The sequence below is a fragment of the Chiloscyllium plagiosum genome, unplaced genomic scaffold (genome assembly GCF_037043375.1).
Source record: "Chiloscyllium plagiosum isolate Xiang-an unplaced genomic scaffold, Cpla_swu_hap1 HiC_scaffold_8, whole genome shotgun sequence".
Classification (NCBI taxonomy): Eukaryota; Metazoa; Chordata; class Chondrichthyes; order Orectolobiformes; family Hemiscylliidae; genus Chiloscyllium; species Chiloscyllium plagiosum.
The window spans coordinates 53,287,878-53,309,496 of NW_028270146.1; the positions used below are offsets into that span (position 1 = coordinate 53,287,878).

Genomic DNA, 21,619 nt, shown 5'->3' on the forward strand with positions numbered 1-21,619 from the left:
AAAAGCAGGATGTGACTTGTTGGGTCTAAGCATCAGTGCTTAGACCAGCTATTTCAAGAGATATTGATGACCTAGATGACAGAACTAATTGTAATATCTCCACATTTGCATACAACACAAAATTGGGTGGAACAATGCACTGTGAGAAGATGCAGAAAAGCTTCAGTGTAATTTGGACACTTTGGCCGAGTAGGCAAATGGATGGCAGATAAAGTACAATGTAGAAAAAATGTGTAATTATCCACCTTGTAGTGAAAAAAACAGGAAGGCAGTTTATTATCTGAATAGTGATAAATTGAGAAAGGTGGAGATACAGCCTGAGATAGATTGGGAAAGATGGCGGTATTATATGACATGCAGTCCTTGTATACCAGTTGCTGAAAGTCAGCATGCAGGTGCAACAGGCAGTAAAGAAGCCAAATGGTGAGGTCAGGCTAACTTTCCTGTAATTCTTTGTTTTCTCTCTAGCTCCTTTTTAAAAGTAATGATGGGATTCAAGTAACAGGAGCAGGGATGTTTTGCTGCAATTGTACAGGGACTTCGTAAGACCATACCTAGAATACTGTATGCAGTGTTGGTTCCTTACCCAAGGAAACATGGTCCGGCTATTAAGGGATTGCAACACAGGTTTATTAGACTGATTCCTGGGAATGGAACGACTCCTGCGCTTATTTTCTATGTTTCTAAACTAAGCTAATGATCTAGAAGGCAGTTCCATGAAATACATGTTTTATTTGAACATTGCTGCAATGTGGATCAAATTACTATTCCGTTCTCAGTGGATCAAGACGGCAATGACATGCGTTTGATTTTCTGAATTCAATTTGCAACTCTATGTCCTAAAAAAGCATAGGACACAGTAAAGGCTAGGTGCAATGCAGCTACCACTTGCAAATGACCTGTTTAGAAATTCACCTTTCATTTTTCTCAGAGCAAAAACCCTCCACCACATACTGGAGGTGAAACTGCTGAAGAATCATCAGAGAAATCATTGCTGATTACTGTGCAAAAGGATTTTACAAAAATACTGCTCAACTTCAATAATACAAAGTTTTGAAGAAGTCACTGGACCTGAAACTTTAACTATGCTTTCTTTCCATAGATGCTGCCAGACCTATTGAGCTTTTCCAGCAATTTCAGTTTTTTCATTTCCACAGTTCTTTCATTTTTAACAAATAAAAATTACATTGTGTTTGTGAGGAGGAATTTACATTAGATAGGTATGCATGGATATAGTTTCCAAATTTTGACTCAGAGGATAGTAATATTTTGGTCACTTGCTTTTAAACATTGGGTACAACAGTCTATTTTGCACAAGAATAGAAACAGTCTGACACGAATAATGACCAGACACAGCAAAACTGTCCTGAATACTATGGAGGGCCGTTCACTATCATTTCAGCTTCTTTAAAACATAACATGTGCAGCTGCTTTGTCGCGATAACAGGAACCTGACAAATTAATGAAAAAACTGGAGTTTGATCAGAATCGTGTCAGTTGTGTGCCGTGTAAGATACTAAACACAGACTGAACCAAAAGGTTTACATCTTCATATGATGTTTAAAGGAACTGAAATACAGTAATCACCTGCATATTTTGATTACTGAGTAATTATCTGCTTAAAGTTGTGAGCAGTATTTGAAGCGAAAGAACATCACTGGATCCCTCTGTCATTTGACAAGACTTGGTTATTTTTAGACTGCAAACTGCCTTTCATTGGAGACCCAATATTTTGCACCACCTCCTCAGAATGCAATGAATACAACATTTTATTATCAAGCATTAGGACTTCCTTAAACCATTTAACAGTTCAGTAAAGCAAAGCCTCAGCTTTTAATCTAGGTTACAGACCACTAACAAGGTCAACCAACAGGGCACAGCCTATGACATCAAATCACTGATCCAATCTTCTTCAGAGACGACAACAGATGTTGCATGACCAGGGAAAAGAAAATACTTCAGCCATATGCCCTGCCTTCAAAACAAGGGGAAACACTCCCACTGTGTATTTCTATTTATTGAAAAGGAATACCTATTGTTGGACAAAATCAGACCATCTCCTGGGCTTTCCAGTGTGTAATTCTGTGTATTCACTGTGTAATATATTCACTGAGTGGCCGTATCACCAAAACGTGAGTCTGAAGCAGGCAGCTGCACAGTGACAGATGGCTTCTTTCTCAACTATGAGCAATTTCATGAGCAACATTTCTAAATAAACTCAAGTACATTACCTCATAGATCTGAATGGAACTGGCTGAGTAGAGGTGAACAGAAATTTAAATTAGGAATTTTTTTGGTTCTACTTTGAGAACACTTATATGAGTTTGAGCAACCAAAATTTACAGAATAAATTTTATAGTTGGTAAAAGGCAACAAAGTTTGAAATTAACACAAATAAACATATCATAATGGCTCATTGGAACTAAAAGAGCTATGGGGTTTTATTTTGCACTCAGGAAAAGGGAGTGGAATGACATCACAGGCTCCTGACTGCTGGGTAGACTGCAAAATGCATCAACACTAGATAAGTACCAAATGTGATGCACAATCCTATTATCAAACAGCTCCAATTTAGGCTCACATTTAGAAGAATTGACATTTTTGTTTTGAACGTGTGAGAATACCTGTATGATTGTATCCTAGGGAAAGAATAATAGAAAAGGGGAGAAATTTAGAATTGTACATCAAGGAGTCCATGCTGAAATTAAAGAGAAAACATTTAAGTTAAGCTAAGTGAATTTACTATGGAATAGGTTTTGGCCTTATTAGTGCCAGGAATTTTAATCATGAAGTGTAAACTTTATAAGGGTTCTTTAAACGTAAAATGCAGAATACTATTGCTATATTTTGCTCTGCTACCTTGAAGAATAGTGTAAGAAGACACTTTCATCAGGGATACAGTTTGATCTGTATGAATAAAGGAACAGGTTTAAGGAACAATGAAGCCTCTTTCGAATAATACAATTTTCACCAGGCTTCTGATTCCTTTTATGTTATTCTCTTTTCCAGCAGGCCAGCTGTTAATGGGGGTTGGGATAGTATTTTCTCTGTCTGTGGCAGCAGCTGTCCCCTCTGATTTATCACAACTCTGCCAATGATAGTTGAGCACCTTGTAATCTACAAAAAGAATTCAAACAGAATCTGTCAGCCTCCAACTAAAATCCAGTCCTCTAAAACACTGCAGTGATCAGCATGATTCCAACCAACTGAGGAAAATTTGTTCCGCATTTATTTTACATATTTCTCTTTTTTACAATAAAAAAGACTTTTGTTCTGAATTTGTTGGAACAAACATTCCTCAAATGAAATAACTCAGTGAACTTAGATCTTCTGATTAATGTTAGAAACCTCAGATTGACTAACAATCAAGAGGTCCGTATTTGCTGTGTACAGATATATCTCACAAATAAAATTTACATGGAAATGGACAATATCAGAAGTAAGTAAAATTGGGAACAACAGATTTCTAAAGTTTGTAACTTTAGAAATTAAATTAATAAAAAACAGCGTTCTCCAGATATAGGATTGTATGACCTGTTATAGGGTTCATATAATTCTAAATCATACACAGAAAATAAATACAATCAATTCAAAACAGCCATATGGAATATGTGACTTACCAGAAAATTCATATTTTAAACTTTGCTTTCCACCCCCTCCCATGCACAAAACCATTTGTAGATATAACATATATTAATCTGTCTCTCTCATCTCCTGTTTGTTTATCTACATATGGAATGCAAATAAGCATATAGATAGGAGATGGAAGAGACAAAAAATATACAGAGAGGTTTTTTTTTAAGAATATTAACTTGATAAACAACGCTAATTTCCACTAAGCATTTACTGCAATTCTAGTTTATGACTGCCCTCAATTTGTATACATTAGTGAAATGTCAGTGACATTTATCACAACCAATATCCAACTCCATTCACACCAACATTTTGCAATTACAGAAAGGACAGCGCAATCAATCTTGTGCATCACTTAAAACAAGTGGATTTATACACATACTTTAATAGAAGCATCTTGCTTGGCAAAGATTAATATGTTTACAAAGTCTCTATATACCATATTAAATTCTAATTGTACATTAAATTAATTCTCCAGGACACAAGTAAGAGATGTAAAGTGACAGAAAAGGATACGAAAGATGCCACTATAATCAGTGTAACTGTAATAAAAGTTAAAAGTTTAATTTATGCAGTGATACAACCCTATTAAGAGTTTTACTGTTCAGCAAGTATACGTAAAATTAAAGGAGTAAGGTTTACTTTAAGGATTTCAACAATTTGTACTCCGTCATATTTGAGATGTGTTATCATTTATCATGAACTCCTGGGGGAAGTGATGATCACAGTGAAATTGATAATTATGTGTTCCATTCTTTCCTATTTCTGCTGCATTTGAAACATGAACTAACTTTGTCATTGCTGAAAGTAAGAAAATATGTTTTCACTCTTTTGCTTCTTGACAGTCAATCAAGTGCAATTCCCAAAGCCCAAGAAAATATTTATATTGCAGCCGATAGCAGGTAAACTTCAATATTTGCCTGCAGTTAGACTTCCATGATTAGGAACCTAGAAGTGCCTTTAGATGTCAGTGTAAGATGAGCATCTTGGGAATCTTCTGGCACAGTGGTAGTGTCCCTACCTTTGAGCCAGGACCCTGGGTTCATTTCCGACCTGCTTCAGAGGTGTGTAATAACATCTCTGAACAGGTTAATCCAAAGATGTGCAGGTTAGGTGAATTGGCCATGCTAAATTGCCCATAATGTTAGGTGCATTGTCAGAGGGAAATGGGTCTGGGTGGGTTACTCTTCAGACGGTCAGTGTGGACTAAGTTGGGCCGAAGGGCTTGTTTCCACATTGTAGGGAATCTAATCTAATCAGAAAATATTGATATGATTTCCTGGGAGCTTAGCCAGTGTGTTATTATATTTGAGGGCTTTTATGATGCATAATGTCCCTACCTCAGGTGTGCTCAAGTCCCACCTGTTCCAGAGTTGTGTCATAATATATCTGAACAGGCTGATTAAAAATATTTAAAATGTGTATCTTGGGACAAATTAACTGAGATTCATTCCTTGGTTAATGGTTAGTCATATTCCAGATTTTCTTCCATGTAAGAATACAACCAATCCCTCTCCACGAATGGTACAAAATAATATAAGCAAGGTTTTAGATTCTTTTGTAGTGAAATCATAAGCTGTGCAAATCATTTAGCTAGCTGCAATCTAGTAGTAAACTTACAGATTCAGTCAGACTAACTGTTCAGAGGACTAAGTGAACTCAGTAGGTCTTTCTGCCCACTAGCCTTAGCAATGCTAGGATTTCCTGCTTGCTGAGAAAAATAGATGGAGAGTGTTGTGAGGCTGAGAAATTAATTTTCATAGTTACTAGCTAAGGCAGAAGCTATATCAACATTCACAATTAGATTGCAAAAGTAGATGCAGGAAAAGGTGTTGATGCAAAACGGAAACATAGAACATTACAGTGCAGTACAGGCCCTTCGGCCCTCGATGTCATACTAATCTGAAGCCCATCCCACCTACACTATTCCATGTCGAAACATCAATTTCGAAGCTCCTTGGATGCTGCCTGAACTGCTGTGCTCTTCCAGCACCACTAATCCAGAATCTGGTTTCCAGCATCTGCAGTCATTGTTTTTACCATGGACGTCCATTGGCCTGTCCAATGATGACTTAAATGCACTTAAACTTGGCGAATCTACTACTGATGCAGGCAAAGCATTCCATACCCTTACTACTCTCTGAGTAAAGAAACTACCTCTGACATCTGTCTTATACCTATCTCCCCTCACTTTAAAGTTGTGTCTCCTCTTGTTTGCCGTCCCCATACTTGAAAAAAGGCTCTCCCTGTCCACCCTATCTAACTCTCTGATTATCTTGTATGTCTCTATTAAGTCACCTCTCAACTTTCTTCTCTCTAACGAGAACAGCCTCAAGGCCCTCAGCCTTTCCTCGTAAGACATTCCTTCCATACCAGGCAACATCCTAGTAAATCTCCTCTGCACCCTTTCCAAAGCTTCCACATCCTTCTTATAATGCGGTGACCAGAACTGTACACAATACTCCAAGTGTGACCGTACCAGAGCTTTGTACAGCTGCATCATAACCTCCTGGTTCCGGAACTCAATCCCTCTATTAATAAAGGCCAAATCACTGTATGCCTTCTTAACAACCCTGTCAATCTGGGTGGCAACTTTCAGGGAGCTGTGTACATGGACACCGGGATCTCTCTGCTCATCTGCACTCCCAAGAATCCTACCATTAGCCCAGTACTTTGCATTCCGATTACTCCAGCGAAAGTGTATCACCTCACACTTGTCCACATGTTGAGTTCATGTGATTAAAATCATTTATGTGCCTGAAAAGTAAATGCTAGCATGATTCCTGGTTGGACTGAATGCCAAGTTTGTGTTGTGACCTCTTATGTGTTTCTATCAGCCAATGCTACCAAAACAGATCCTGGTACCATATAAAAACAACTATAAAAATGAATGGCACAGTTTAAGGGACAGGTATTTTGAATTTTGGTGTATGCAAACAAAACCAAAGAAAAAGGTCTCAATTCAAAAACTTCTGAGCACAATGGTACCGTATGAAAAGTATTAGGCAATCTTGCATTTCTCGTGAATTACCTGTGGGCATCAGCCCTACAGCTCAAAACATTTTAATTTGGCATAATACCTGTGAATAACTATTATTTTGCTTAAAGTATATAAGATGGCTAATGTGGGTAAGTAAAAATGTCACAGTAGTGACATAGACTACGTCTTCAAGCTTGCTGACCCTATTCAATCTGATCAAAGCTGACCATAGGCTTTAATGAACCTGTCTGCCCACTTCCCATATGCCTTGATTCCCATTCATAACTGTCTATTTTAGTGAATTCTGAGGGAATAAATTTATTCTCATCATCAACCTAAATGAACTGATTCTTTATCGAAAGACTGTGCCCCATGTTCCAGATTCAACAGCAAGGGGAAACAACTTTGCACTGTCTACACTGTCAAGATCCTTCAGAATTTTACAATGAGGTTACCTGTCATTCTTCTAAAAAAGTATCGATCCAAGTTATTCAACCTCTCATCATCAGACAACCCTTTCATCACAAGAACCAATGCAGTGAACCTCAGCTACACTTCCTCCAATGTGAGTATCTCATTCGTTAAATATCAATACTCCACACCAAACTCTCACACAAATGTAGCAATACATCGACGTACTCCAATCTCATTACAATAAAGGCCAATACACTATTTGCTATCCTAATTGCTTGCAATGCCTGCATGCTAACCTTTTCTGTTCCTCGTATGATAACACACAAGTCCCTCTGAACATCAAGACACAAAAGTTTCACACCTTTAAAAAATATTCTGTTTTGCTATTCTTACTAACACAGTGAATAACCTCACACTTCCCTATATCATATTCCATCTGCTATATCAATGCTATGCACTGAACCTATTTAAGTAGTCCCCAGTAGCCGTGGGGGATACATTCCATGATGTACCGCTGAAGCCCAAAACCGTGAATAGGAGCTAACCCATTCATTTAAATGGGAAATTTACCTTCCTGGTAACCCCCGGTCCCTCGTTCCGGAAGGTTCTCGATAATACGTTCGGGCTGCGGTAAACCGCGGGTAATTGGAACCATGGAAAATGATTCCGCACATATCGGGATCTCCCTGTATATCTCCTTACAGCCTCTGTCTGTCTTGCTTACAGATTGCATTCACATCTAGCTCTGTATCATGCGCTAATTTATATATATTACTCTTGGTATCTTCAACTATGTCATGAACATTGATTTTAAATAACTCAGGTCCTAGCAATAAGAGCAAAATACTTTGGATGCTGGAAATCTCAGCAGGTCAGACAGCATCTATGGAGAGAGAAACAGAGTTAACACTTCAGCTCCACTATGACTCCTCAGACTTCTCCAATTCTAATCCATAATCCTTACAGTACCTCATTACCAATTGCCCATGAAGTTAAAATCTTCCATTTGTCCTTCCCATCTGCTTCCTGTCCATTAATCAACCCCCTAGCATGCTATTACATTACTCCTGACTCCAGGATTTTGAAAGGATATCATTAAGATTTCCTTAATTTCAGCATTTTCTCAATTAATATCAGACTAATTTCTCTGTAGTTTTGGTTTTCTCTTTTCATACTTTCCTGAGTGGCAGAATTGCTTTGCCAACTTCCCTCTGCTGAAATGATTCTAGATTTCTTTTAAACCAGCACATCCATTACCTCTGCAGCTGCCTCTTTCAGACCCCTAAAATATAAACAATCAGTTCCTGATGATTTGTGAAATTTTCGCCCCTTAACTCTCCCCAATATTATTACCTCCATTGATATTAATTACCTTAAGTTCCCCATTGTTAAGAATAAGCTGGTTACCATATTTTGATATGTAATTTGCCTTCTACTGTAAAGTTAAAAATCACACAATACCAGGTTATAGTCCAGTGAGTTTATTTGGAAGTACTAGCGCTGCTCCTTCGTCAAGTAGCTGGGTGACGAGCTACCTGATGAAGCAGCAGCACTCTGAAAGCTAGTATTTCCAAATAAACGTGTTGGACTATAACCTGGTGTAGTGTGAGTTTTAACTTTGCCCACTCTAGTCCAACACTGGCCACCTCCTCATCATGGCTTCTAATGTAAATACAGGCAAAAATATTTGTTAAATGCCTCTGACATTCTGCATCAAAATCTCTCCTCTCTCTGCTTCTAAGAGATGAATACTTACTTTAGTTATTCTCCCTTTTACATATTTTATATATTTTACAAAGGTTCTTACATTCTCATTCTATTTGTTCACTTTTTATCTTTTTTTCTGGAGGCTGTTTGCTGGTTTCTAAAACAAACCCAGTTCTCAGGGTTACAACCTTTAACATATTATTAGCCTCTTCTTTTAATCTAATTCAATCATTTAAATCCTCAGTAAGCCATGGATCAATTTTCTTGATGAATGTTACATTTTTTAAATGGAATGCATTTTGAATTGCTTCTTTAAAAAAGTTTCGCAATGCTTATTTACCACTATATCACATAGTCAATTTACCCAATTAACTGTAGCCAGTTTGCCTTCACACATACATAATTTAAGATTATATTTTTGGTTGGGAGTATGTTGGTTTCAAACTTCAGTTATATTATGACCACTTTTTTTTCTAACAAGTCTTTTAATCTGAGATTGCCAACTGACTGCCGAATGTTTCTCTTTTTCATTAGTTCATATTTCTCACTGTGAATGCTTTCGTACTCAGATAAGGAGCCCCTAACTTTATTTCTTTACTACTATTCATTACATGGACTTTAGTCAGTGAAAAGCTATTATTAAGTGAGTAGATGTATTTGAATAGAGAAAGACTGCAGGAAGCTACAGAACAGACGGATTTAGGAGTCCTTGTCCATGAATCACAAAAGCTAGCATTAATAAGGGAATCAAGCATTACAGGGAAAAGACAAGAAAATGGAGTTGAGGTTTATCAGAGCAGCCATGATTTGGTTGAAAGGTGTAGCAGACATGCTGGGCTGAAGGCCTACCTCTGCTCCCACTCTTCTTGCTTTTGCTCAAGTTGCTACACTACTGTGCTGCTTCAGTATGTTCTTTTCGATTTTTAAATTTCCTTTCACTGAGATGGTGTAATAATGGAACTTAGTTCTGATTTTGGCAATGCTATATTTGATCGAGAGATATTAACGTGGAAGCAATCTACTCCCATGAAAATCCTCCTTTTTATGTGAGACAACCCCTGTTGTAAGTTCACAAAAGATGGGAGTCTAGTTTTGTTCTAAATATAGATTGGTTGATTTAATTATTGTAAAGGGGGGGATGGGTGTGGATAAAGGTTGAGCTGAAAAAAAGCACAGCAGGTCAAGCAGCATCAGAGGAGAAGGAGAGTCGATGTTTCAGGTCAGAATCTTTTATCTGTCCTGATGAAAGGTTCCGACCTGAAACATCGACTCGCCTTCTCCTCTGATGCTGCTTGAGCTGCTGTGCTTTTTCCAGTTCATGTTTTATCCCCACTCGGACTCTCCAGCATCTGCAGTTGTCACTATCTCCTTAATTATATTAAATACAGAGCTAACAAACAAATATCACTTTCCACAACTTAAACAACAGAGCTGTCAAACATAAAATAATTTTTAAAGAAATGCTGAAAAAAAACAAACAGTGGAACTCAACAGGTCTGGGCAACATCAGTTAAGAGAGAAACATAATTAACATTTCAAGTCCAATGACTTCTTTGCAACTGCAGCCTCAGGAAACTGGCAAACCCATCTGGAACGTGAGTTTGTAGAATGCTTTTCCTTGAATAAAGTTACAAAGAAGAGTCACCAGACTAGAAACATTAACTTGTTTCTCTCTTCACAGATGCTGCCAGACCTACTGAGTTTCTTCAGCATTTTCTATTTTTATTTTGGTTTGACAGCATCCACAGTAGTTCCCTTTTGTTTATCGTAATGCTACTGTCTCCAAATTCAAGAATGCCAGCAGTTTATTTAAAGTATGTTATCAACTATTACAAGTGGAAATTGATTATGATTTTACTTGCTTTGGTATAGTGTTGGAATGAATAATGGGTGGTAATGTAAACATACACAACATTTTATTTGGAAAGGACATCTGCATGGCTGCAAAAGGTGCAGCACTGCCAAATAAGGGACCTTAAATCTACAAAGGAAAAATAAAATGATTAGTTGTTAACAAGTACCAGCATTGTTCTAGGAAAGCATCAATTCATGAAATGAAAATGTATATTTTCCTTCAAAAATTAGCATGTTTTCATTTTTAATAGAGGTTACCCTAAAGTATAATTATTGCACAGCAAACATGCTACTTTACTACAGGCAGAAAGATAACAAACATAAACAGGATATATTAATATCTCAGAAACACAATAGAATAATCTTGACAATAATGACATGATAGAACTGGGTTTTGTGCCATACCATTGCACTTTCTCATGCAAAAGTAAAGCAAATGTGATTATTAATTGTTCAGATTAACACATCAAGTGTTTGCAATACAAACAGCTAAAAAATTTATTCCAACTACAAGTAAGTTTCAGACAGAAGGGGGCAGGTAAGTGCTAAATATAAGATATTGTGCATTTCATCTTTTTGGACTCAATTTTTTGGGTTCACATACTAGCCAGTACAATGGTCAGAGAAGCTGCTAACATGGAAAAAGATATGATAGTCATAGACTCATAGAGGCAGAGATGTACAACATGGATACAAATGCTTCAGTTCTTGACTGCCCACAGTTTGTAGTTTTGTGGTTGAGAGGGAGCTGTGGGAAGTTCTCATAAAATCAAAAGGAATGTGGTGCAAGGAACGAATGACTTTTCTTGGGAGTTTTAGAGCATGAATCTTGCTTCAAACCTAAGCTTGGGAAGGAAGGTTTCTTCATCCTTCGCAGTATTTGCTGTCATACATCAAAATCCAAAAGATGTCTGCCTTGCTCCATTCCAATTTTAAGCAACTGAAGTCTTTTTGTGTCTCTGAAGTGCATAAATTCATGATATTCCAGGTTGATTTCGGCAGGCTCTGGATTAGTGGTGCTGGAAGAGCACAGCAATTCAGGCAGCATCCGAGGACAGGCAAAATCGACGTTTCGGGCAAAAGCCCTTCATCAGGAATAAAGGCAGAGAGCCTGAAGCATGGAGAGATAAGCTAGAGGAGGGTGGGGGTGGGGAGAGAGTAGCATAGAGTACAATAGGTAGGTGGGGAAGGAGATGAAGGTGATAGGTCAGGGAAGAGAGGGTGGAGTGGATAGGTGGAAAAGGAGCTGGGCAGGTCGGACAAGTCCGGACAGGTCGAGTTACTGGAGGTTAGAAACTAGGATGAGGTGGGGGAAGGGGAAATGAGGAAACTGTTGAAATCCACATTGATGCCCTGGGGTTGAAGTGTTCCGAGGCGGAAGATGAGGCGTTCTTCCTCCAGGCGTCTGGTGGTGAGGGAGCGGCGGTGGAGGAGGCCCAGCACCTCCATATCCTCGGCAGAGTGGGAGGGGGAGTTGAAATGTTGAGCCACTGGGCGATTTGGTTGATTGATGCGGATGTCTCTGAGATGTTCCCTAAAGCGCTCTGCTAGGAGGCGTCCAGTCTCCCCAATGTAGAGGAGACCGCATCGGGAGCAACGGATACAATAGATGATATTAGTGGATGTGCAGGTAAAACTTTGATGGATGTGGAAGGCTCCTTTAGGGCCTTGGATGGAGGTGAGGGAGGAGGTGTGGGCACAGGTTTTACAGTTCCTGCGGTGGCAGGGGAAAGTGCCAGGATGGGAGGGTGGGTCGTAGGAGGGCGTGGACCTGACCAGGTAGTCACGGAGGGAACGGTCTTTGTGGAAGGCGGAGAGGGGTGGGGAGGGAAATATATCCCTGGTGGTGGGGTCTGTTTGGAGGTGGCGGAAATGTCGGCGAATGATTTGGTTTATGCGAAGGTTGGTAGGGTGGAAGGCGAGCACCAGGGGCGTTTTGTCTCCTCTACATTGGGGAGACTGGACGCCTCCTAGCAGAGCGCTTTAGGGAACATCTCAGAGACACCCGCATCAATCAACCAAATCGCCCAGTGGCTCAACATTTCAACTCCCCCTCCCACTCTGCCGAGGATATGGAGGTGCTGGGCCTCCTCCACCGCCGCTCCCTCACCACCAGACGCCTGGAGGAAGAACGCCTCATCTTCCGCCTCGGAACACTTCAACCCCAGGGCATCAATGTGGATTTCAACAGTTTCCTCATTTCCCCTTCCCCCACCTCATCCTAGTTTCAAACCTCCAGTAACTCGACCTGTCCGGACTTGTCCGACCTGCCCAGCTCCTTTTCCACCTATCCACTCCACCCTCTCTTCCCTGACCTATCACCTTCATCTCCTTCCCCACCTACCTATTGTACTCTATGCCACTCTCTCCCCACCCCCACCCTCCTCTAGCTTATCTCTCCATGCTTCAGGCTCTCTGCCTTTATTCCTGATGAAGGGCTTTTGCCCGAAACGTCGATTTTGCCTGTCCGCGGATGCTGCCTGAATTGCTGTGCTCTTCCAGCACCACTAATCCAGAATCTGGTTTCCAGCATCTGCAGTCATTGTTTTTACCTCGTTGATTTCGGCAGGCATCTTATCTACCTACAGAATCCCTCAAGTTCAAATTGGAAGGGCTGAGTACTGATTGGTAACTAACCTGATCATTTTTTAATTACTCAACTGATCCATTTCTATCAGGTGGATTGGAGAAAACTTGATCCTAGATACTCCACTGCTGAGGATAGCATCACACAACTGATGGGGAGCATTACCTTTAGTCGCTTTCACTTACGTGCATTATGGCTTTGACTCAGTGCCTTTGGGATAACATTAATCTATATTTAGGTTTGCATTGTATTATTTTTTTCTTACAACATCAATAATGAACACAGATACAAAGTATATTTAAGTAGAATGTCACATTTGGCATTTTTTTTCAGTTTAATTGCAAATTAATCATATTGGAAGTGGAGCAAGCTGAGGCAGTAATTGGAACACACTGCGTTGTCAAGGTGCTGCTTTGATGAGGTGGTGACACATGAATCTCTGAGCCAGAAGGTTCAAACATGTTGCATTCAAGCCTCACTCCAGCCTTTATCAGATGACCTAGGTTGAAATTTTGGTGCCAATAATAAGGAAATGTTATATTGTTGAATGTGCTGTTTTTCAGAAGAAATGTTAAACTAAGATTTCTGCTTTAATCTTGTTCACCATCTACCATCTTGGTACTCACATGACATGACAATAATGTCATGGAAATCAATCCCTATCAGTTAATCCATAAAATACTCAGGACTGAAGTAGGGAAACATCCACCACTCAAGTGTGGAAGATTTAGCAACAACAAGGGTCCCAGCTATCCATTCCTTCCTAGCTTCCTAAATTCTCAAGCTCATTTATGAAGGATAGTTGCTTGGATGAATTATCGGAGCGCTGATAGAACCTATACAATGCACACCAACTTGAAAGTCAGCACAGCCCGCCAGGATGGAGAAATCCACAAGTTCTTCAAGAAAGAGATAGATAAGATAAATAAGTTAAGAAAAAAACTTAAGAAAGAGTTAGATACATTTTTAGATTTTAAAGACAATCAAGCATTGTGGGAGAAAATTGGAATATGGCATTGAGATACAGGATTAGCCAAGATTTGGGCAGCACGGTGGCACAGTGGTTAGCACTGCTGCCTCACAGCGCCAGAGACCCGGGTTCAATTCCCGCCTCAGGCGACTGACTGTGTGGAGTTTGCACATTCTCCCCGTGTCTGCGTGGGTTTCCTCCGGGTGCTCCGGTTTCTTCCCACAATCCAAAAATGTGCAGGTTAGGTGAATTGGCCATGCTAAATTGCCCGTAGTGTTAGATGAAGGGGTAAACGTAGGGGAATGGGTCTGGGTGGGTTACGCTTCGGCGGGTCGGTGTGGACTTGTTGGGCCGAAGGGCCTGTTTCCACACTGTAAGTAATCTAATCTAATCATATTGAACAGCAACACAGGCTTGAAGGGCCAAATGACCGACTGATGCTTCTAGTTTCTATGTTTCTTAACTTTATCAAAAACAAAGTAAATCAATAACAAACTCTGTCATGTATTAAAAAAATACAAATTCTGAACAAAATGTTTTCTGGTACTTATAGTGTTAACTCTGGACTGAATCCCTGTGTTGGTGGCATTCCAGCATCTGCAGCTGTGCATAACCGAGTCAATACATTATATATAACTTAGCAATAATGTAAGATTACTATCTAATATCAGTTAGTAAACACAAAGAGTTTTTGTTTTATGGAAAAGGTTGAACAATTCTAGTTCTTTGCCACTCAGACTAGGTATCGCTTCAACAAATAATATACTGACAATCAAACAAGTGCTTGAGGTGCTACAACTGAAATCAACCTTTATGCCAAAGTTACATCTGGTGAAGGTAACCGTTTGTTTACTATGGTTTCTAAAGTCTCCATAGTGACGAGTGGCTTGAAAGATTTGACCCTTGCATTGAACCAAGGATTGATGCGACATGAACATTTGAAGTGTTCACTGTTTATTTAACGTAGATGATCAGAACCTTTATGATGTCATTTTACATTTGATTATTTCCCTAATTAATGATTTTATTTCAAATTTACATTGTTGTACTGAAACAACTTAATCATGAAAGGCAGACAGAAGTGAAAACGAGTACAATATAACTTTTCTATCTTCTGTAGTGTTGGATTTGTTCAGAAAGAGAGCAGTATCTTTCAAAAAAATATATTTGCAACAAACATATTAAGTAGTAAGTATTGATATGAATTAAATACACATTACAAGAAAATGTTCTACCCTGTCAAGAAACTTATTTTCTAACCTATCCATTAGGAGATGTAATTACACACTTCTGGAGCAGGTATAACTTGAACCCAGACCTCCTGGCTCAGAGGTAGGGATACTACCAAAAGTGACACAATTCTGCTTCAATTCTCTAAAACTTTGTTACTAGCAACTTGATGGCTGCTTTGGTAAAGCCAGAATAAAGATCAGAAGGTTGTTAACTTGATTTTTCATCTTCCTGAATTTCTGATCTTGAATAAGATGGCAACTTATAAACATTGGGAAAGAATAAAATTATTTACAAGACTTCTCAAAAATCAAACTCTGGGTGCATCTCAAGTGATGACAGGAACACATTGGTTCAAATCTCCCAACTTTTAACTGGGGCAATTTTAGGATCCAATGTCTATTGGTCCAGATTTGAGGCAATGGAAGGGCCTATTGGAAGTTCAAAGTTCACGTGCAACTACTGAACATGTGCAACTACTGCCAGGAATTCCTTTTGATCTCAACATAAATTAGTGGCAAACTTCTGCAATTCAAATCAGAAGATGTGGGCCATTGATTTCTAAACTACACTGCTTCTGAACTTTCTCAGCTCTGATTCCTGCTAGCAACAATCAATGTCCTTCTCACTCAATTTTCGAAGAAACCCAAACAACCATGTCTTGTTCGTCATCTCAGTTTCTTCTGTGTGATCCTAAGTAAAGTGAAAAGTTCGCATCCACCCAATTCTGGCCTTTTGTGTATCTCCCACTTCCTACTCCTCACCACTGGTAGTCACTCTGTAGTTGAGATCAGTCTCAATATTGAAATTTCACCCCCTCTCCTCCTTTATTATTACCCTTTAATTATACCTCTTTGACAAAGATTTCTATGTTGAAACTTTATTGCTGGAACAGCACAACAGGTCAGGCAGCATCCAGGGAACAGGAGATTCGATGTTTCGGGCACAGGCCCTTCTTCAGGAATGTGCCCGAAACGTCGAATCTCCTGTTCCCTGGATGCTGCCTGACCTGCTGTGCTGTTCCAGCAATAAAGTTTCAACTTTGATCTCCAGCATCTGCAGACCTCACTTTCTCCTCAAAGTTTTCTATGTCACCATCCCAAAGCTTCCTCTTTTAGTCCAGTGTTAAACTTTGTCTGATTATGAACTTTGGTTTAAGGTTGGGAATATCCCAGTGGTTGAGATTTCCTACTCAGGGTAACTATTAATCAAAGTTATTGACTTTGCTCCAGGGACATCTGTTCATGGAACTCTAACAAGAGTTAGTACTGCCAGGGATAAGGAAGCAGAATAAAACATGTAACCTTAAAAGGTTAGTTGCCTGATCATTCATTCCTTCTACAGGTTACATACAAGCCACTCCAACAGGAACAGCACATAAAATACTTTAACCTCCAGGGAAATATTCTGTTTTCATCCTAAACATACATGAAACAAACCTCCCGTTTGCCTCACTAAGTCTGTCTGTTTATACTGTATTATCTAAACAAAAATGAATTTTTTGAAAAATCAATCATAAGTTTTATCAAACATGGTATGAAATTTCAAGAAGTCACAAAAATGCTGATTTTTTAAAAACCCTGTCACATCAAGTGGAAATATTATGTTAGCCAAGTCTGGCAAATGGAATATTTCCTTTGTTCAATACATTGTGTTAAAATGTAATTATTGGGTACATCGAGTTAAAATGTATTCAAGTTCCTCTGAGAAATCTGTTATCATGCACAAATAAGACAGCCATAAACTGTTCAATAGAAGTGAATCAAATCATTCTAAACATACACTAGAAGAACACGTTCTGCCTTGACTATTCTGCTTTGATTGTTCAAAAAATTGTTACTAGCAACCTTTTGGCTACTTTGGTAAAACCAGTATGACACCGAAATCAGATGACTGCAATCTTGATTGCTATTCTTATCTGTTTGAGATAGCAAACTTGGAAAGGTATCAAAACATGAGTGAGCACTCATCTAAATACACCAGAACAGGTCTCAATATCTTTATGACAATTGAAACAAAGAAAAAGATAAATACAGCAAGAAAGGAAAAGCATCAATTAATTTGTCATTAAATAAAAACAAATATTGTCAAAGACAAATGTTAACCGCAGGAGTGAAGTTTTTAGTACAAATTAAGGTCAAAGCAAATTTCCCAACCCAGTATTTTTGTTGCCATCTGATGTGGTGATTTCGCTATAGTGTTTATGTGGTATATGAATAAATGCAGAACCTGAAAGTCAATATAATTGTAAATCTGTCAAATCCTAAATTAAGCTAGGAGAAAACTTTATAATGAATTACTTTTAATGGAGGGGGGGGGATGGGTGCAGATGTGAAGAACATGCTAGACTGGAACAAAATGGCAAGCTAGACCTTCAAAGAGAAGAGCACTGCTTCAGATTATACATTTTAATTTCATACATGTTTCACACAATAAAATCATCATATAGCAATCAAATGTGCAGTTTACATTTATAATTATTTGTATTATGCCTGATACATTTTGATGAGCCGTAAAGCTCTCCCTGTTAAACAGATCTTTAAAGTTGTTGATGACATTTTCACCCAGTCAAGTTGCTACTGGTTCTGAGATTCCACCTCCCAATGGTTCAATTGTTAATCGGTCAATGGATCTTGCTATTTCTCAATTAAGTAACCAAGAACTGAGCCTTACATCTGATGGCAGCCATCCACTTACTTTCTGCTGTGACAAAAACTTTATTGCATTTTTTTTCCTGTATGTTTTGAACAACAATACATTCTACTCAATAGTCACTGAGAAGTACACATACCAAACGTAAGAAGGTACAATAAATTCCCGTGGTTGAGCATCAAGTACAGCATGCTAAAGATTCTATATTTATCAAATATTTATCAAGCTCTTATAAAGAAACAGTTTAGTTATAAAAGATCCTCAGAAATTAGTTTAGAATTAGAGTTTAGAAATCCAGAGATATCAATGGATAGTGTAACAAATGGCTGTTACTTTTAATTATTTCTGGTAAAATCAACTTTTTATTTAAAGTACAGAAAATCCTCTTTCTGATCAAGGCCTTACTCTACTGCTTGCTATTACTACTACTTTATCATGAAAATGCAACATATACACAGAACACAACTATATCCAAATATCCTGTCCAAATTCAATTGACATTACCAACTAACTGACCAGTTGCATTCTGCAACTGGATGAATCAATCATCCTCTCTGCACTGAACTACAGAATCGGATAAACAATGAGCTAATGTATATACTTGACACCTCATTTATATTGATAAAATCAATGTCATTGTTAAGCCAACATCTCAATTACAAAAGCAAAATGCTATGGATGCTGAAAATTGAAAAGCAAATCAGAAAATGCTGGAAATACTCAGCAAGTCAGGCAGTATCTGTGGAGACAGTAATAGAGTTAACATTTCAAGTTGATGTCCTTTTAGAAAAGCTGGTAAAAATTACAGATGTGACAGGTTTAAAGCAATGATATTCAGCAGGGCAAGGTGATGTGAGGAAAGAACAACAAGGTAGATATGCAGTAATTTGGAAGGCAGGAGAATTCAAATGTTGTTGGCGTAATGGTGCATGATGGGAAAAGGACGTAGTAATAGGGTAAGTAAAGAAACAACAAAAAAAATTTAGAAGGGATTTGAGAAAGAACAGCAAAATTATCGTCAACTGCTGTCAAAAAATTTGGAGGTTAAGGTTATGATTTAAAATGTTGAACTCAGTGTTGAGGTTGGAAGTCTGTATATGCCTAACTGAAAGCTGAAGTGCGTTTGGGGTTCATTAGCATTGTAAAGTAAGTAAAGTCACCACAGTCAGAGGACCACAGTGCTGTTCTGTCATTGGAGACAACAAGTGGTGTTTTAAACTGAGGTTCACCATGTCTCAGGTGAGAGGCAAGGTTGAGGAGGTGGGACCTTCATGGTAACCTCAGTTGGTGTCACTCTACATCGGAAACCAGTCATCCAATGCGCTAACATACTCTGAGGATGCTAAAGACAGAGAGGCCAGAGTGGGAGTATAGTGTCAATTAATCAGACAGAAACCTAAGGTCAAATGTGCTGATTTAACGGAGGTGTTCTGTAAAACAGTTGTTCAACCTGTGTTGGTCTCCCCAGTGTAGAATGAACTTCATTATGAGTAAGTATAATTTATTTGAATGGTGAGAAGGTGAAAGACAGGTGTTGCATCTCCTGTGCTTGCCTGGAAAGTGAGGGAAGTTGGGAGTAATAAAGCAATGGATCAGAGTCCACACAAGGAATGATCCCTTTGAAATGCTGAAAGGGAAGAGGACAGGAAGGTGTCATTGTGCTGCCATCATGCTTATGATGTTGGGAATGGCAGAGGATGATCTGTTGAATGTGAAGGCTGGTGGGGTGGAAAGTGAGAACAAGGTAAACTCTATTGTGGTCTTTGGATGGACAGGAAGAGGCAAAAGCAAAAAAGCAAGAAATTGAATACAATTAAGGCTCTGTCAGCCACACTAATTGGGAATCCTCAGTTAAGATTAATGGCAGATTTCTGAAGCACTGTAATATAAGATGGTATTGTCAGATCAAATGCAATGGTGATGAATTCATATAGGAAACGGGGTGGAGTACATGTAGTCAAATTAGTTTTGGAAGTCAGTGGGTTTATAGTTAATAATTTATCTTCAGCCAATCAGCAGAAATGGAGCTAGAAAAACTGAGAAAGGAAATGGAAATATCAGAGTTAGATAATGTAAAATGAGGTAAGGGTAAAAGTTGAAAGCAAAGTTAGTGAATATTTCACGTTCAGAATCAGAGAGACTAATGGCACTGGTTGTGATCAGGAAATAGGATGAGGACGGGGAGTCAAATAGTTCTAGCACAGAAAATGTAGCACATTGCCTCAGCTAAGCAAAGCAGCTAGGACAGTCAGTACCTCTACTGCAATTTTTATTGGGAAAAAGTGAGCAGAGTGAAAGCCAAAAAGAAAACCATACCTGCTGCGCCTTGCCCTCATGCAGTGCTGCCATTTCCATGAAGCAGTTTTCCCTTTCATGTCTGATCATGTTTACATTTTGAAGGTGAGGTGCATAATCTCATTTTGTTTGAAAGGTCAGGCTACATCCTGGAAGTGGGTTGCCTGCCCAGGCTCCATTCTGTCTCCATCAAAACTGGTTAACAGCGTATCTTGGGGTCAAGTTGGAAGTTTTAAAAAATTTGTCATCCCATCCTGACATCAACCTAATTTTTATTGTTGTTACTATTTCTCCCATTGTTCCTCCTTCTAGTATTTCAGATGTTATTAACAATTAAGAAATGGTAATAATGTAAATTCTGACATATATAAATGGATTAAGGTCACAGTTTAATCAGCACAAATAAATTAAGTTCTTAATTTAGACATAATTTTCTTAATTAAGACATAAAATGATGTCAAAAAGCAAAGATAGCCTTACCCTGCCTGAGAGGTTTCCCTGAAGAACAGACTGCAGCAATACTGGAGCCACTTCTTGTAACTGTAGCATATGACAGAGATCAGTCAGCTCCTCTCGGCCCAGTGACCCAGTGCCTATGGTATCAAAGCTATCAAACACCTCTTTCAACCGTGCCTCATATTTATCTTGCTCTGCTTCGTCCATCCCATAGCACAGCACGACAACAACCTGTTGATGAATGAAACAATAACTTCAACAAATGTTCTGCATGTTTTCCTTGTCCCTCCACAAAAATGAACATTTGTTATTCCTGTAGATACCTTTACAAGCTTTTGATAGATCACTGCATAGTAGACTTGAGACTAAGATCAGAATAAGTAGTAGAAAAGTAACAAAATGAACAGTGAGCTGTCTACAAAATATACAATAGGCATTAAAAGACTGTCATTTTACATGGCAGGACTGCTGTGTAAAGGATTTGGGATTCTGGAGCAACCTTGCGATCATACGGCAATGATGCTGCTCCTTAATGGGCATAAATAGCACAGTATGGGGAGAGTAAACAAAGTCGAGAGAAACCCGTGGGGAGCAAGGTAGATGGCGGATGTCTAGCCAAGTGAATGCTAGAAACACATGCAGAAAAGTGGGAGGGTTAGACAAATAACCTTAGGTGGTTGACTCCATGGAATAGACTTTCAAATTTTAACAGTAGGATTAGAGTATGGTATACCTCTGAACACCACGTATTATAGTACTTAATCTCAATATGTGCACAGAAGGACAAGCCTAAAGACAGTTCTTGACCATGCCTTATCTTTAACAACTCTGTCTTGAACCT

General features: G+C 38.8%; 1 protein-coding gene across 3 annotated transcripts in view; it reads right to left on the reverse strand.

Moving 5' to 3' along the window:
* Positions 1 to 21,619, reverse strand: part of nin (ninein (GSK3B interacting protein)) — a 190,257-nt gene that overhangs the window by 133,738 nt on the left and 34,900 nt on the right. For all 3 annotated transcript variants that reach the window (XR_015757905.1, XM_087989848.1, XM_087989847.1), the window contains exon 2: positions 20,803 to 21,009. Coding sequence is in view for 2 of the 3 variants with exons in the window: in XM_087989848.1 (XP_087845974.1) it covers positions 20,803 to 20,985 (183 nt within the window). In the remaining variant the exon portion in view is untranslated. The remainder of the gene's footprint in view (positions 1 to 20,802; positions 21,010 to 21,619) is intronic.